Source organism: Erpetoichthys calabaricus, chromosome 10 (genome assembly GCF_900747795.2).
Source record: "Erpetoichthys calabaricus chromosome 10, fErpCal1.3, whole genome shotgun sequence".
Taxonomy (NCBI): Eukaryota; Metazoa; Chordata; class Cladistia; order Polypteriformes; family Polypteridae; genus Erpetoichthys; species Erpetoichthys calabaricus.
In genome coordinates, this window is record NC_041403.2 from 153,239,490 (window position 1) to 153,257,642 (window position 18,153).

An 18,153-nucleotide genomic window follows, 5' to 3' on the forward strand; every position below is an offset into this window, starting at 1 on the left:
CAAAATTACAATAAAACCAGCCAATAAATGCATTGCCGGCTTTAGAACGTTAATTGAATGCTACCGACTGTATTAATAACACACTGGTCATGAGAATAGCACGTCACCAAGGCAAAAGAGAACATGGTGGGTACGTGTCACGCACCCTGAAAGAAATCAAAGTAAAAACTTGCTCCGCATTGCGGTCTCTTGGTACGTCTTGGTTGGTTAGGATTGCCTGTGCCCAATCAAAAACCACTTATTCACCTCTTTGTGAATCAATTTGTACTGTACGTACAGCATGTATGATTTTAGATGAGAGTATTTATTCCTCATTAACAAAATTATTAAATGGATGGCCCTAGCGAAATGTTTGGATGAGCACTGCACCCTAAAGCCCCCCACAGCGGCGGGTTGGACTTGTCAATCAGGAGCACAGCGGTGGGGCAGAGGGGGGAAAAAAAAGTTTTGAAGCAGTCTGGCTGTAAGTTTTGCTAATAAAGAAAATCACCTAAGCAAAAAGTTACAAAAAGGCCGATTTGTGGAAGTGAAGTGCAAAATACTGCAGCTTTGCACAGAGTTTCTGGAATAACACAATGCCAACATTTACGTGGGTAAAATTTAAACAGCCATTCTTTTACAATTGAATGTCCGCTCAAGACCTTTTTTTAAATTGAATTGCAGTGTTCGATTTAACAGCCCTGTTGGCCAGACACTCTGCATACATCGCAACCTTTACAATTTGATAAGCACATTGTTTCAAAATGTGATTTCAATTTGAAATCAGTTAATCGTTCAGCCATGGCGCATAGTGATTCTCCTACCCATGGTACCTTGATCTGCTTTAGAGCAAAGCAACTTAATTCTGGCTTATGGTATTTCAAGAAAGAAAAGTGCTACAGGGGACTCAAATGTATCTCTGAAAGTTCTCACTGCACAAACCGAAGTCTTGACCATACTAATTTGAATTGGCTGGGTAAGTGCTTTTGAAACCATTAGAGTAAGTTTAAACATGGGGGCAAAATTACTGACAACTTTCTATGGATACATTTTTTAAATATCAAAGTGCTATACAAGAAATGCTTTTTTACTGTGCCTCTCCAAAGAGTTTCATCAAAGTGGATGGACCTCCACTTCTAAGAATTTGCCAGCTAAGCTGCATGTGTCTTGTTTTTTTATTTGTCGTCTTTCACTGAATTTGCTCTCGTAGGTTCACACAAAAACACAAGTTTCATTTGGCACACACTCCTCTCATGCTTTCTCTAGTTTTCAGTGAGTCCAATACTAAAATAATTGTAACTCCCAATAGCACACGCATGCATCCAAATGTGTAGTTTTGTTTCTGTTCTGTTAATACTTTCAAATGATTTGTGCTGTGGAGGCTTATAAGTCGAGAGACAGTGACATGTGAAGTCAGTGCAGTCTGCCAGCAATGGAGAAGGGGAAACGGTAAAACTCAACTACTAATATACGACAGCTTTGTTTATCTGCCTCCTGCGTGGTCCTGGTAATTCGTATTTTGTAACTTTGCTTTAGCAGCCAAGACATTAGACTCCAATCTCTGAGACTTCCGCTTTAGTCCTCATCTCTGACACTCTGTGAGACTCCCAAGCAAGTCCTTTAATATATATGTGTGTGTGTGTGTGTGTGTGTGTGTGTGTGTGTCCCCAGTTGTACTTTTGCATAGTGCCTTGGGATGTTGGCTTTTTTATTTCTTTATTGAAGAAAAGGCTGGCTGTATTTCAGTTTGAGCTGCTTTTGTAAACATTATGTGGACAACGTCAAAGGAGTAGCATCTTCTCCATTTTAGTGTTTTACTGTTTGCAGTCTTTAGTAATTCTAATCAATGTCTAGGATCTGTCAGTGGTGGTGGGACTTGGAAAATACCAATCGGACTGCCCCCCCTGTTAATGTTTGCCTTGGCATATTTGTCTGTAGTGTCACTAGCAAGGAAAGTGCAATATAATCTAATAACTTTTAATTTGAAGAGCTGTATAAATGTGGGCACCTAGGATAATGGCCCCTTGTGGCAGATGGTAGAGGAGATTGCGGACATTGACACTTTCTTTTCATTTTAGCAGCTGCTGCTTACTGCACCCTCTGGTCATGCCTTTGTTTTATTTCTGTCAGCCATTTGTAAAACTGACAGCCCAGATCAAGGCACATAGTGGTACCTACAAAGATACTGGTTCTTAAATAGTTAATTTCTTTCGAAGCCTTTCCCGTTTCTCTGAAAGGCCTTTAGTTCATAACATCACACTGATTATCATCATGGAAACTTCTGACTGCCATTAAGCCTCGGCCCGGGAGTGGCACTTAGGCTTGGCAGGGAGGGGGGAAACTGAACTGAAACTGTGACGGCCGCTTTCTCCTTAGACTAAATGGAGCTCTTGTTTTCTTATTTAGCTGCCTTTTTTCCACAGCACAAGTTTACTCAGATTTCAAATATACTAAGTGAGAGACAAAAATAACCGGATTAGTAAAAAAAAAAAAAAAGATTAATAAATGAATTAGAGCATTCTAAACATTGTCACCTTCTATATACTCCTCCTCCTGATCTCTACACCAACTCAATACATATCTTCCATTGATTGAAGCAATGCTGGAAGTCTTTTTGCTTGAGGCTGTTCAACAGGCTTGCCGTTTCTGTCATCACTTCATCCATTGAGGAAAAATATCATCCCTTCAGGTCACTTTTAATTTTCGGGAGCAAGTAAAAATCACAGGGAGCTAAATTGGGTGAATAGGGAGGATGATCGAGGACAGGAATGGTTTTTGTCAGTCAAAAACTGCTTTATGGAAAAAGCATTGTGTGCAGGAGCATTGTCTTGTCTCGCTGTTTGCTTTTTTTCACCCGACATTGTCGCGGCAACTCGTGTAACGATTTGTTGTGCAAATACTGACTGGGCTCTTCACAGAATATACCTGGCCGGTCCGTGGTTTGAGAGGGCATGAAGGAGGGGATATAGTCCTATGAGTCGCGTCCAGCCGACCTCCAGACGGTTTTCCAGGAAAGCCCCAAGCCCAGTCCGGTTATTTTTCTGTCTCGCCTCGTATTACATGTATGTTTATATAGGAAATTAGAATGACGCCTTTAAGATTCCTGTTACTTTAAGTGAATTGTGATAAAATTTAAGAAGGCAAATCTTGACTCTTCTGAGCAGTCAAGTGGATTTATTGTCATACCATCAGCAAATATCAGCATACAGTGGCATGAAATGCTCTTCTCCAGGGCCGCTGTGCAACATTAACACAGGACAAGTGCTGTACTATCTCAATGCATAATTCGCCAGTCTCCTCACTCACTCACTCACGTCCGTCCGAAGCCGAATGCGCAGTTACCTTCTGCGCAGCTGCCCGAAAAACTTTACGAGACCGACATCGTGGCAGGCGGCGGATTTATGGCCGCGAAAATTAAAAGAGAAAGGCGACTTCGATTAAAGCTCTAGAGGCCTGAAAGGTGATTTCGACTACAGCTCGAGGCCTAATTACGCATTCATTCAATACACCTATATCAGGTTTGTGGTGCTTATACTTATTATATATTATACTATTCCACTCGTGCCCGTTTCATCTTACGTTGTCGAAACGGGCTCTTTGTCTAGTAAATCTCGATATATAATCTTCATTTGGATCTTGATCTTTTTGTCCGCGAATGAATTAGAAGAAGCACTAGATGGCAGTAGAGAGAGAGCTAAAACATAGTCATTGCATTAAGAATCTCCTCCAGGCTTATAGTACTGAAGACTGTAGTACTCCAGTCACACCTCAAAACACAGACATTCAAACTAAATAAATTGTGCTTTAAATTAACTAATCTTTATATATAATCTTCATTTGGATCTTGATCTTTGTTTGTCTGCGAATTCCACACATGCGTAGACCACCTTCCAGTTTAGTACGTTGTTGTTACTCACGGATGTCAACAATGTGCCGGAATAACGAAAGGGGTGGTGGACAGTGTTACGCTGGTTAGCTCCTGAGGCCTGGTTAGAGAATGAGATTGCCGAAGATAAAAGGTACGTGCCTATGTAACATATGAATGAAAGAAAGACAGTGGGTAAAATGAATGACAACGTAACAGCACGTTCCGGAAATTATTATTGTTACGTTGTAGCCGGCGAGTGCTGCTCGTCTCACAGTTGTACCTTGGCTTACTCACATGTCAGTGAAGTGATCCCTATTTATGCTTTAAAGAGCCTGGATGCCTATGTGTCCCCCTTTTATAACCATTGCTCCGTGTACAAAGCAACCTGCGAGATTGGAGAAAGGTTGAGAAGAGATCGTGAGAGGAAACAACAGCGTCGTGAAAACGAGTCGGACTGTGAACAGAGAGAATCAGAAATGCTCCTCCACCACCACATAATTACTATTCGGACAGTGGTTCCGAGTAGGCCGTTCCTATCGAATTAATGTCCAAGGGTTTTGTTTTGTAATTTTGTTTCCCTTATAAAAAATCATAATGCTGTGCGATGAAGGGCCCAGCTCACGACTGGCAGCCGCGTTTAAACAGGGAGCCCTTCACAGACAACTTTAACACGCGCAACGTAGTTGGGCGCACATGGCTAGTAGATAAATAATAGGTAAATGAATGGACCATGATAATTAGAAATAAATAGTAATAAATAACAGCTAATTGAAAAAAGTACTAAAAAGTGTGACAAATCTACAGATTAGAAATAAGCTATTAGGAGCAAATCTCGGGGGGTCATATAGAATTCAGAGTCCAGACAGCAGAACTGGTTCACATGCTAGAGATCTTCTGCCAAATGGAAGTGGGACAAAGAAGACCGTAGGAGAGGTGGGAGTTGGTCCTTCACAATGTGATTAGCACTTAAGAACAATGTCTTTAAATGGAGGACAGAGAGGTCCCAGTAATCTTTTCTGCTGTGTGCACGGTTTGTTGTAGGACCCTGCAGTCTTGACGGTGCTCTAGTAGAATGTGGTGAGAATAGGGGGGGACGTAGGCCTGCTTTCTTCCACTGAAGGAAGTGGAGATGCTGTTGCATGTCCTGGCTATGGACGTGGTGTTAATTGGCCAAAGGAGGTCCTGTGCCAGGTGTACACAGCACAGTTTGGTGCTCTTGACCAGCTCTACCACAGCATCCTCGATGTGCATTGGGATGTGGACAGTCGGTTAGTCATTTAATGTCATATTTTTGGTATATGAGTATTGTTTCTGAAATTTTTGGTCCTGTCCATATCAGATGCCTTTTCCTGTTTGCTTGTTCTTTTAACAGTGCATTCCTGCCAATAGACTACTGTAGACACACACACACACACACACCGAGCTACCCACACAGAGTTGTGGTGCTGTTTATAATTAACAATGAAAACCACGGCCTTCAAGTTACCAGGACCTTTGGAATTCAGTACCTCTTTTGTTTTGGCACATTAAGGCCTGTTTGTTTCTTATCTCTTTATTTTCTGTACCTTTGCACATTGCTTCCTCATTTGATGTAATGCACAGGTGACTGGCACATGCAGCTGCTTCCTCTGCTCTCTGCTTTTTGCTCCCAGCGCCAGACTCCTTGCAAAGAGGAAAACACACCTGCAAATATACCACTTTCCGTAATGTATTCCATTTTACATTCAGAAAGATTGGTTAACATTATCTGTTCTATTAACAATAAATTCAGTTCTCTTAAGGAGATCTTATCAACCAAGAAATAATGTAAAACAGGATGGCATTGGTGTGGGACTTTGTAAAAATGGGATGGAAGCGTAGGAAAATAGCAGAAACAATAATTCGTTTGACACCCAAGCACACTCTACTTTTAGAGTAAAGCACTTGTCCTCTTTCTTTATATGCACCTTTGCTCTTGAACATTTAATCAAGGGGGGAGTTGATTTTGAGCTTCTGAACAAGTGCACTGCATGTACCCTCGTTCTACAGTGGGGGATCTCCTGTGCCTGACAGGCAATCAGAGTGGTTGACATGAGGCATTTTTGTAAGCAATTAGTGAAGATGTGAGCAGCTCGGGATAGCTGAACCTGTTGGGGAACGTTGTGTTTGTTACACTTGCTTCATGTCTGGAGTCTGACAGCAGCATTTTTATAGTGTTTTTTGAAAAGTGCAGTAATTCAGTTGGGAGACGTGAGTATCTCTACATCGGAAGAAAAGACAAAGGGCCTGATGCTTCTTAAGTGGTGGAGACATCCTGAGTGCTGCAGAGAGGTTTCATTCATTTTTGATAAGTTGCTGCTGCTTCCAACCCCGAACCCTGTGTGTGTGTGTGTTTAAATAACAGAAATGTCTGCTCCGCAGCTAATGATGGGAAAAGTTTTTGAGAGATCTACTAAGGCAGGGTCATGGTTTTTAGGCTGCTTTCTGTAGAATCTCCAGTACAGGTTTCTTGGTGTTGGACTGCAGGAAGTTGACAGACATCATCATTCTGTGACGTTAGCACTGTATTTGGAGTTTGTTGCTCTGTAGAATGCCTAGCGGCTCCCTCATCCTTGACTTGCAATACTATTGAATTCTGTTCTGATTGGCTTCTCCACTGTTACTGCATTAACTGGAAAGGGAGTTAACAGTAAGGCAACCATCAGTTACGGAAAAAAGTAAATCATCTTAACAAGCAAGCAAAAGCAGAAAAGGAGAAGTCTGATTAAACTGTGAAATAGCGAGTGTCACAGTGCAACTTGTCATCCCTGTGAGGGAGGACAGAACATCTAGATAGATAAGATAAAGTTTAGGATACATCGCTGAGCTCAGTGCTAGTGGTTAGGCCAAGTTTCACTTTGCTTGACTGGTTTGTTTGTGAGTCCATGTGACTACACACATATACTGAAACTCAAAACAAATATACTTCCCTCCAAAAGTGGCTCAGCTGTGTTTAGAGATGGCTAAACCAAGTATCTCTGAACACTCAAACTGGATATGTTCACTGTGATGATGCTTTTCATCACTCTAGTTTATTTATTTATTTATTTGTTCTTTATTTCGCCTTATACAATTTCTTTTATTAGGAATTTGTTTGTTTTCGCATACCCCTTGGGGTCAGAGCGCAGGGTCAGCCATTGTACAGCGCCCCTGGAGCAATTACAGGTTAAGGGCTCAAGGGCCCAGCAGAGTAGGATCTCTTGTGGCAGTGGCGGGGATTCGAACCGGCAACCTTTTGGATACCAGCGCAGATCCTTAGCCTCAGAGCCACCACTCCGCCCTATGTGTACATGAAGTAAATTTTTATTTATTTATTTTTTTAAAAAAGACCCAGGAAATTATAGTGCAGTGCTGAGCAGGCATATGTCACATTGACGCAACCTGGTTTCATCGCACAGCTTGTGACCGTGTGGCATGATTTACCCTGACAGACTTCCCAAAGTCTCTCTGCTAAATATAATCACATTTTTGTTTACTTAAAGAATTTATTGTGAACCATGGAAGTCTTCTGTGATGCGCTGTTGTAAAGTCACATTTGCCAAACAGCTGCATTTAAATGTCTCTGTGAAGTTCACTGCTGTACGTCAATGATGACAAAAGTGTAGGTGTTGTGGATGTGTTTTTGCTTTCCTTTCTCCCATTAACATATTCTGAAATACCTGCACTCTGTGCCACATTAAACTAACATGAACCTCTTTGACTCGCTCTATTTATTTATTTGTCCGTCCATCCATCCATTGTCCAACCCGCTATATCCTAACTACAGGGTCACAGGGGTCCGCTGAAGCTAATACCAGCCAACACAAGGCGCAAGGCAGGAAACAAACCCCGGGCAGGGTGCCAACCCACTACAGGGTGTGTGCGCACACACACACACACACACACACACACACTAGGGACAATTTAGAATCGCCAACCCACCTAACCTGCATGTCTTTGGATTGTGGGAGGAAACCCACGCAGACACCGGGCGAACATGCAAACTTCATGCAGGGAGGACCCGGGAAGCAAACCTGGGTCTCTTAACTGCAAGGCAGCAGTGCTACCCACCGTGCCATTTATTTACTTTTGTATTGCTACCCAGAACATGTCCTTATGATCCCATAAGCCTACTTTGTTTAACGTTTTGCTTTGTTTATTTTTCAGGGCTCTATCCAAACCTTCAAGAGCTCGGTGAATATATGGGGCTGAGCCTAAACAGTGATGAGGTTCAGAGGAATCTTGCACTGGTCCCAGCATCTGATAATGTAAATATTTGTTGTGTGACAAACACTTTTCATCATCTCTTGATATATTTATACTTGATAAGGATAATATGTAGTAATAAAGTCTAAATCCCATATAGTATATAGACTTGTTTGTTTTAAGTCAAAGTTGGTCATATTTTGTTAAGTATGAGCTGCTGTTTACCGTTATTTGTTAAAGAAAGAAAATGTTTTCCAAGCAGTAAACAATCTAAAAATGTTTTGCTAAAGGACAGGACACCATGTTTTTCATTATACAGTTAAACCTCAATTATCCATCACTCAATTCACCAACCTGTCTCTGTCAGGGCTAAAGGGGAAAAAAAAAAAAAAATGATGCATGCCAGCGCCTACCTGTTACTGTGCTACTACTGCTGTGTGGTACACTGTGAGCCATGCTGCACTTTGGGTCAAGTCTCCCTTGTGCTAGTGCGTAGTGTTCTTCCCCAGCACCACGCGTCATGCCGCATTTTGAAATTTGTGTCAGTTGTATGCCTTCACTTTTAATATTCCGTAGCTTTTCTCTTTTTGTTATAATGAATCTACTATACATTGTTACGGCTGATAAACATTGGAAATGTCACAAAAAACTGAAATTATTAAACATTTACGAAATGGTGAAAGTGCTTAAAGTATTGCTTCGATTTACAGAGTAGGAAGGACAACAGTGAACGATATAAAGCGCGTTGCTGACAAAATTGAAAAAGTGTTCAATATGGAAACCCCTAATGGCAATGTTGTTTTTTTATTAATGTTAATATATTAATGCTCTTCTGTACTGTCACTTTCTTGTTCAGTTATGTTAGTATTGTGATGTGCTGTGGGAAGCAGAAAGGGTGGAATGAATGCTGCAAGTGATGGGACTGGGTAAGGAGCAGACAAGAGAAGTTAAGAGGAAAAGGAAGTTGCAATGGAAAGATGTTTTGAGTGGAGAGTCGGGAGACAATTAGCAGGTATAGAGAGAGGCAGAACATGAGTGGCAAGAGAGAAACTGATTGGTAGGGAAAGCTTTCTTTTATTGTTTTGTCGGTGTGCTGTGTAAGACAGGGCACCGTCTTGTTACAGAAGTAAAACGTAGAAAACTCCAGTACCTTTTGAGTTGTTTATTACGCTGGTCGTTACAATATTAAATGAATTCATTTTGCTAATACTATTTTATTTTTTGTTAATATAGTTTTGTAAATAAATACGACTAATTGCTAAACTAATCTACAGTATATCATTTTTAAAGTAGCTGTTCTGTTATCTGTCATTTCTCTTATCTGTTATGGCCTCGGTCCCATCCCCTGATGGATAATCAAGGTTTTACTGTATATTTAGAAGATACTAATTGAATAAACATCACATACCTTTTTGTTTAATAGCTCCTTATTTCAGTTTAGAATAAGTGGTAGGCGTCTTCTTTCAAATGTTCCTTGGAAGACTTGATTTTATTTTGCCCCAAATAAAAACTCCTTAGTGATTTGCATTTAAATCAGCAGTATATTTGTTTTTGTTCTACAGCAGGTGGCCACTAGATCATCATCTTCCAGCAACATGGTTTGCCCAGTAACTGGGAATGACGTGGGCGTCCGCAGAGCTGAGATCAAGCAGGGGATACGAGAAGTAATCCTCTGTAAAGATGAAGATGGCAAAGTTGGCCTCCGATTGCGTAACATTGATAATGTAAGTGAAAACCTGGACATTGCTTAAAGTGTGACATCATCGGTGGTTGGATGTTGTATTGCATTCATGCAGCACTTATTGCTTTTCACTGTGGTGTCTCTTGATATTTGCATTGTGGAGGTTTTTTTTTCCCATCTTGCTTGACCCTTGAGAACATCTAGAACAGATAAATGAAATTTTGAAGTAAATGTGTTAAGGATGTATGCTTTTCCCTTGAAGAAACAATGCACAAGGACAACATTTCACAGAAAACTCTACACTAAACATCAGTTACTATCCCCCAAACCCCCAAGAATAAAAACTTTAAAGGCCAGTTTCTTTATTGAACAGTAATGTTAAAATTTTGGTCTTGGCTCTAGCACATAAGTTAGCGAAGGTAATGTTTTTTTTAAACATTAATTTCACAAGATGAAACACAGGATTGGTTGATGACAGACATGTTCCATCAAGTATGTGAGTAATGTTAATGTGCTGCATACCCTGGTCGCAGCAGAGCTCCTGATTTATTGATGTCTTTGGGTGTAGAAGAGCGCTTTGCTAGAGTCCTGTGCTGAGGTTTATTTACTACATTGGATAAATTATTAGGTCCCAGCCCTGAAGACTCATTCCTTATGAAGACTACACATTCTGATTAGTTTGTCCCATGTCACCAGTTTTATTTACATCGCCATTGAACACCTTGCCATCTGTTTAGATAGAAACTGTATAAATCCAGACGGAAACTTCAGATTTGGCAGAATTTTGTTTGTGGAAACACCAAGAGATTTGTGAAATGGTAACCGGTCTAGAACAACACATCTCTCTGCAGGTATCTTCTACTTTACTTCACTGAGCCCTACTCTTTATTCTTTTACATGTGCTAAATGCATTAATGAGATACACTGACATTTAGACATTTAACCGTATTTCTGTGAGCTTCCATGCACATCAATTAAATTTGGTCAGTTCTTCTTCTGTCTTCCTGTTTTTCCACACGATTAAGCAGATTTCACAACAATTTACAGGTAAATCAAAATAAAGAACTCCACAATCCTATATTTATTGTGATTGTCATGATATATAATTACAAAAAGTGGTGGTTGCTGCATTCCATTTAGTACCAAACCAAGCAAGCTTGATGGATCGAATGATCTCCTCTTGTTTGTGAAACTTCTTGTATTCTTTCACACAATTGCTGACTCCCTGTGACATATTTGATGCCATCTGTGGTCATTTAGTACGTCTCCATCCTGCACAAACCTAACGCTTTGAACACTTGTTTGTAAGAGCTTTAATATTTTGATAACTTATTTGCTATCAATTAGTCGGCACAGCAATTGTGAGGCAAGCCTATGACTTGAACGTTCATTAAAGTGGCAGTGGCTGGCAAGTCAGCATCTACCGCTTAATGTTTCTGGGCTGCCTGCCCTTTGCACCAATTGACATGTATGCCTCTTCAGGTTCTGTCGGCATTTCTTACAATTTCCTTGATTTAAGGGAAAAAGGTTGGTTTATGTCTGATGCATGGAATATTCTGGATTACAAGGTCTGGTGTGTGCTTCTGGCAAACCCTCCTTGACATGCAGGTCTAGATGTGTCACCTGCTGCAGCTTGGCATGAGCTTTCATTGCTAAGCCAGTCAATCGCAGTACTTGGCATTCAGCATTCCAACTCGATTACTCATGGCCGTGTCTTAGCTGCTGTGCACTGAAGTAATGTGATCCATGATGACTGTGCTGAAGTGTTAATCCGATGGTTTAGTGAGAAAGCAGAGTCTGTCCTCTGAGTGTGTACACAGCTTGAGAATTTCCAAGAGAGAGGCATTTTAGTTGCAGTATTTATAATTTGATGGCATATCTTAACTCTCTTATGTTTTTCATACTGTGTGGTAATGAAGGACTTCAATTCATTCAACAGGGCATTTTTGTCCAGCTGGTTCAAGCAAATTCCCCTGCTGCCTTAGCTGGTCTTCGCTTTGGCGACCAGGTCTTGCAAGTCAATGGTCAGAATTGTGCTGGCTGGAGTTTGGACAAAGCACACAAGGTTCTGAAGGCATCACCCCAGGATAGAATTGAGTTCATCGTCCGAGACAGGTAGGTGTTGGATTTTATGCAGTCCTTCCTGAGAACGTGTATGTCAATTCATTCCTTGTAACGATGTTACAATGGACAGGGCGGTCACTCAGTAAGCCTTTATTTTAAACCGAGGCTTTCCCCAGTGAACACCGTAGAGAGGTGCTGGAGCTCTCTGCTCTTATAAAGCCCAAGTGACGTTCCGAAGGTCACACGGTGGACAGAAGACCAGTAGCTTTGGGGCTTGAGGTCTGATTTCTTGGCTGTTTTGTCTCCTGCAGTCAAGTCTCATAAACTAAAGATGTGCACTTGGCAGTGGGGCCGCTCTGTGCCATTCAGAATTGTGTTATCTGTGGGGATATCCTCCTTCCTTCATGGCCTCCTGTGGAGAGATGCCAGAGTACTCTGGAATTTAAAAGTGAGCATGATGGGTGTGCTCCAGGGGTCTTGGTGGGTTTGCTTTTCTTGCATGTATCATAGGCTCTTATGATAATACAGTGTGTGTGTGTGTGTGTGTGTGTGTGTAAGGGAAAATATGGCCTAAGATTTAGGCAAGCTTGACCAGACACACACACACACACAACTCTGTAAGGGTGACAGTCTGTGGACATGATATCTCAAAAACAGATTAGTCGCTCTGAGTGAACCCTGGTGCAGTTATTAGCGTTCTAAAATGATTACAAGCAGAATTACTATACTAGCTTTTGCATTACAGATTATTTTATATTTTTGCATTCATTGGATTGCGTTATTTTACTGCTAAGATCCCAGCTTTATGTAGGGAAGGTCAAGGGTCATACACATCAACTCTGACACAGCGCAGAAACCCACCCTGGAATGGAGGGCAGGCTGTTAGTGGGCATGAAGTCGCTGCTGTAGTTACAGTTTCAGCACGAAACAGGATGGCATCCTCATGCTGCAGTAGACTGTGGGGCTGTGGATGACATCAGTGAGCCTGTAACTGTGCCTGTACTCTAATGGGACTTGCGTGACGTGTATTGTTCTTCCAGAGGGGACAGCATATGACATTTTACATATTTAATGGCCACTCCCAGGTGCTGCCAGGCCACTTCACAGAATCCTCCATCACGCCCTGGGCTTGCTTAGTCCTACTAGTACCGAAAGCCTCTCCACTCGATTCTCTTGATTTTGAGGTCCTGTTAGATTGTGGTGCTCCTCACCCTGTGGCTGGGTGTGGCACCATTTAGAGGTGTACGTTGTGTACGTTGATCTGTTCCTCAAAATTTTTATATGTAATTTAATTTCCTGTATGTTGGAGTAAATGAGTGGAGGTGTCCCATTGAATGAATTGCTGAGTAGACACAGTCACGTGGGCTTAGCCCAGAGATGCTGGTAGTGGCGATCGAGCTCGGGGCTGCTGGTCTACATGGCAACCTTCTTCAGCCAGCTACACTATAGAACAGGGATCCTCAAATCACAGTCCTGGAGGGCCGCAGTGGCTGCAGGTTGTTGTTCAACTCTGGTTTTGTTAAATTACTGGCAAGGAAAGGTTTCTAATTAATTTCAAGGATTCTTAGAGCTTTAACTCTGCGATGTCAGGTCGTTCTCTTATCCTCGGTTTTCTTCCCCTTTCTAAGGATATCATCCAAATGATGTGAAGGCTAAAATGGAGGAGTAATTCTCAATCCTTCACTTTTTTTTGTCCTTCACTTTTCTCTGAAGTATTTAATTAAACCCAATAGTGTACAATAAATACACAGAGAGGTGTAAATGGTAACAAGCTAAATGGAGAAATGCTGGACTCTTTTGTCATTTGCATGTTTTTGCTAATTAGGAGCAATTAAAAACTACAAATACGGCTGTTTAAGACTAAAATAACCAACAAGGGGTCCAGATCTTAACAAGCAAGACAACTAAAGTGAAGCAATAAGGGCTCCTTATTAAGTAACTGGGTTGGAACGAAAACCTGCAGCCCTCCAGGACCGTGATTGAGGACCCCTGCTATAGAAGAACTCCTTCAGCAGCCAGTTGGGGCTCTAATGGTGAGGGTGCCCCCCACCTCGTGGCAGTCTGCCTCACTCTCTCTGCTGCACTTGACCCTCCCATTTCAGCAGCCTGTCTTCTCTGTAGTTCCCACCATTCTGTTATTCAGGTCCTGCTGCTGCTGCCACCACCTCAGAGCCACCTGCTTCACCTCTGTGGACGCGAAATGGGAAGAGGTACGACTCGGCGTGATTTCCAGCCAGTGACAGAAAGGACAGGTGGATTTGCTGTTAGGACCCCGTGCCAGTTTTGGTCCGTCATTGTAGAATGTCACAAGTGTCTGGCTTTACTGAGTCTCTATGTCCCTTTGCTAACTGTTGTTGTGTTTGCCCAAAACCCTCAAACCCCAAATGGACTTTGTGTAACTGTACACGTTTCCTCTAGGCCATTCCAGCGTACAATTACAATGCACAAAGACAGCAGTGGCCACGTGGGCTTCATCTTTAAGGACGGAAAGATCACCTCCATTGTGAAGGACAGCTCTGCTGCCCGAAATGGGATCCTGACCGACCACTACATCTGTGAGATCAATGGCCAGAACGTCATCGGGCTGAAGGTAAGTAAAGCGGCGGCGTTGATCTGTGCTTTATTATGGTGGCCTGTATTTCAAAACGTTTTGTCTGTTAAGAGTACATTTTCACAGTAAAACTGTTTGTGCTTTTGTAACTGTTCACACAAACTAAAGCTGTGCCTCCTTGTTTAGTTTCCTGATCTGCTCTTCCATCCATTGATCGTGATGGTAGGGTTTGTGGGGCTCAGAGCGTGTTTTGGTGCCGGTGGGGTTAGGTCAAGGGGCTAGGCCTGAATGGAGGTCAAGCTTAAGCACAACAGCAACACTGTGTGAGAATTTACAGTCCATTTGTCAGGTCAGCCCTTCAGATGAACAGATGGTCCATTTTGAGCCTCCATTAGTTAATGTGTGCTGTGCCTTTTGATTTTCAGGACTCTCGGGTCAAAGAGATCCTGGTTTCATCCGGAACTGCAGTGACCATCACCCTCATGCCAAAGTTCATCTATGAGCACATGGTCAAAAGGTAAAGCAACTTTCTGTGCCGCCTTTGTAGAGATTAGAGATTGAGATTAAGATAAACTTGTGCTGTCGCCCCGACTTTGTTTAGAATTAAAAAGTCATAAAAGGCAACGACGCAAGATCTTTGAGCACTTAAACGAACACCCACACAAATTTCTAATATGTAGCTTATAGTGAGTGATAGGCAAGAAATGTTTAATGTCGTGTTTTCATGCAGAGAGACGACAACAATGTTTCTGTTACAATTGGCGTCTTCAAGATACCAACACAGGCTAACGGCAAACAAAATCTAAAATATCTGGAGGGGATCTGTGGTTATTGGTGTCTCATAATCCCCATGTCCAGTCATCCAGTTGTATGTGCACCACATAACACCCAAAACTTTGTTAAATACACCACATCCAGAAACTGTCCTCAGACGTGATCAAACATTTTAAGTTGTAAATCCACAACCGATTATGTAGTGGTGGTCCATGAACTGTCCACTGTATCTGAAATGTGTTGCAGTCTGAGGTGTATTCTCTATCTGATCATGTAAAGCGAGTTAAAGTGCCAACTGTAGTTGAACTGAAGTACACTAACCCCCAAAGAGGTCTGAAGTCCAACCCAAGTACAAGTGTTTGGTCTCACCTCGGCACGTTCTCCTGAAGCAGCGTCGTCTTTAGTAAAAATACAAGTGTGTGGAGACGTTGTGAGCATGCGATTGGACGACTTGTACTTGTGTTGCACAATCCACAAGTCCTCTCTTTCATGGGTGTGTTGTGTGTTTGCTGCTGTCTGGTGTTGGCCATCTTATCACATCAGAATCTTCTGTTCTACATGGAAACACGAGATTAAACGAGCTGACCTGAGCTAAAACGTCAGTGTTGCCAATGTACCCGAGCCGCAGTGTGGCATCTCTCTGAGGGTCCCCTTGTTTTGTTGCACTGCTTTTGTCACATCCAGTTAGCATAATCTCTTATTAATTATAGTGAAGCACCTGTTGAAAATGCGCAGTTGCCAACGTTAGCCAAAAGTAGTTTTTAGTTCTTAATGTACAGCTCTAAATTATTTGTCATTTCTGTAAAACATTTTCACATGAACTTGTCAAGTTCAAGCCAGAGAACCTTAAGAGGGTGGGTGAGTTGGCAGCAGAGCTCCTGGTAAATGGTGTTGGTGCGCACCTCCCACAGAAGACTGGCGGAGGGCCGCAGTGGTGTAATGACCAGGGGGTGTAATAATCTCGTTGGGGGGGCTTCTGGCCTGCATCCTTAACTGTCCCTCCATCAGTTGCGGTCGGGAAGGTTTCAGGTGTGAAGTTTCAGAAGCTCCATGGTAATGCTGCTCTACCCCTCCTTCCTCAGAATGGCTCAAGGTCTTCTGAAGTCCTCAATGGATCACTCCATCCCTGACGTGTGATGGGGACGATGCCTTTGCACGATGACCTTGTATTCGAGAAGCCCTAGCCATGGAGTTCTGGATCTGTCCAAGTAGCTGCCTTAATATCAATCTTCTTGTGTGTCGGGAGGGATTTCTGCTCTGATTACAAACTTTTCAAATGCTGGCTACGTAAGATGTTTGTTTTTTGTTTGTTTTTTCCTGTTTTCAGAGTCATGTTATTAATTTACTTTGCCATTTTCACTTTGTTTATGGAAAAAAAATCTTGAGGTATATTTAGTAAAAATCTGTGGAGAGTTCCCAGTATGCATGATGGGTCCTAGAGGTTGCAGAAAGACGACATTCCAGCCAGTCAGCCCCGGTGCCATGTCCTGCTGTTGTGCATCAGCTCGACTCCTCATCGTGCGAGAATTCGTCTTGTTTTGTTTGTTTGTTCCTCTTCTCGATGTGTTGATGTTATCCTTGTTTATATCCCGGCCTGAGTGAACGAGACGGTCCCTACAAAAAAAAATGTCGATCAGTTGTGATTCCGATGTTTTGGCAGATTGAGTTGAAGTTCACCTGATGCCACCCGTCACGGGACGTGTTAATGTTAGTCCAGCACTGTTGAGATTTCTGTTCAGAGTACTAGTAACCAATCAATAATTAATCTTTTGTATTAAAGTATATATAATATTCTGTAATAAACTTTTATAGTTCAGTCAGCCACCCAAGTCGTGTGTTTGTGATTTTCTTACATTTTTTTAATAACATTAACACAAAGCACTCCCGGTGGTGCTGGACTGGCATTTCAGAAATCACACACGTTAGCCAGTGGTCCATAATAACTCCCCCTTAGCATTAACAGCAGGACGCTTGTTGGCACGTGTCACCAGCTGAAGGTCTGCCTCGAGCAGAAGTGGGCTTGACATGTTGGACATCACTGGGAGCTTAGAGAGACCTGCTCAGTGATGGAGATCGGCTGGACCAGAGCGAGACTGAGACTGAAGACGTGTTACACGTAAGAAACTGAGAGACCGAGGGCGACCACACCAAGGAGTGAAACTGAAGCAAAGAACCTTAGCTGACGTGCTCCATGCTGGTGGTTTTCAAGCCGTTTCTTGTACTGTCCAAGTAGAGGGGCGGGCAAAAGTATTCAGTCCCTTTGAACGTCCTCCGTTTTCTGCATGACCATTTCTGTTCGGTATTTTTAATGTGAACTCTTAACGCAGTTTCCAAAGTCCAAATAAACCATTTTCTGATGAAGAACAACTCCACAAAGTTCACTGCTTGCACAAGTATTTAAACCTCTGTGCTTTGGAAGCTCCAGGTTTACACAAATGACACAAAGGTGACAGTCGTAATGAAACCTAATTAGGTGCTGCTTGGGAGTCCTTTATCTCTCTCTCTGGGTACAAAACGCCCCCCGTTTGTAAGGGCCTTAGTTTGAGAAGCCACAGGACTATTTGAAAACTGCTGTCCAGGGGGTGCCATCACCTCAACCTCGAGGGTCTCTAGAAATTCTGTCGGGATGAGTGGGGAAGAATCCCTCCTGATCAATGTGCAAAACTTTGGACATTCTTACCCCAAAAGAACTGAAGCTGTTAGGGTAGCAAAAGGGTCCTTGACAAAGTAGGAATGTGTGGGGCTTGAACCCTTAGGGGCGCACACTAACTGTGGAGTTCAATATCACAGAAAGTGGATTACCTGGACTTGAGAAATGTGTTGTTACAACTCGAGTTCACATTAAAAATACTGAATGGATAGACAAGTGTACAGATCTTTGTCAGGCAGAAGACTGACGACTGTCATAAGGAGACAGACGGTGTTTGTAGTATGGCTGGTGACCAGCAAATAAATGCTTAAGTGAGGACATCACCGACTTGATGTTTCTAAGCGATCTAAAAGTCGACTGTCCACAGGTGGACCAACATGTCG

The 18,153-nt window shown here is 42.4% G+C and overlaps 1 protein-coding gene across 2 annotated transcripts in view; it reads left to right on the plus strand.

Annotated features, from left to right (window-relative positions):
* The window catches only part of sdcbp2 (syndecan binding protein (syntenin) 2), a 48,566-nt gene extending 31,617 nt beyond the window's left edge, over window positions 1–16,949 (plus strand). The window contains exons 4-9 of one of the 2 annotated variants that reach the window (XM_051932591.1): window positions 8,012–8,112; window positions 9,616–9,774; window positions 11,671–11,846; window positions 14,214–14,385; window positions 14,772–14,863; window positions 16,203–16,949. In XM_051932591.1, coding sequence (XP_051788551.1) covers window positions 8,012–8,112; window positions 9,616–9,774; window positions 11,671–11,846; window positions 14,214–14,385; window positions 14,772–14,863; window positions 16,203–16,257 — 755 coding nt within the window. In that variant the 3' untranslated portion in view covers window positions 16,258–16,949. Of the gene's footprint in view, window positions 1–8,011; window positions 8,113–9,612; window positions 9,775–11,670; window positions 11,847–14,213; window positions 14,386–14,771; window positions 14,864–16,202 lie in introns of both variants that reach the window. The other variant, XM_028812136.2, reaches the window with a different exon arrangement.
* The last annotated feature ends 1,204 nt before the right edge of the window (window positions 16,950–18,153 follow it).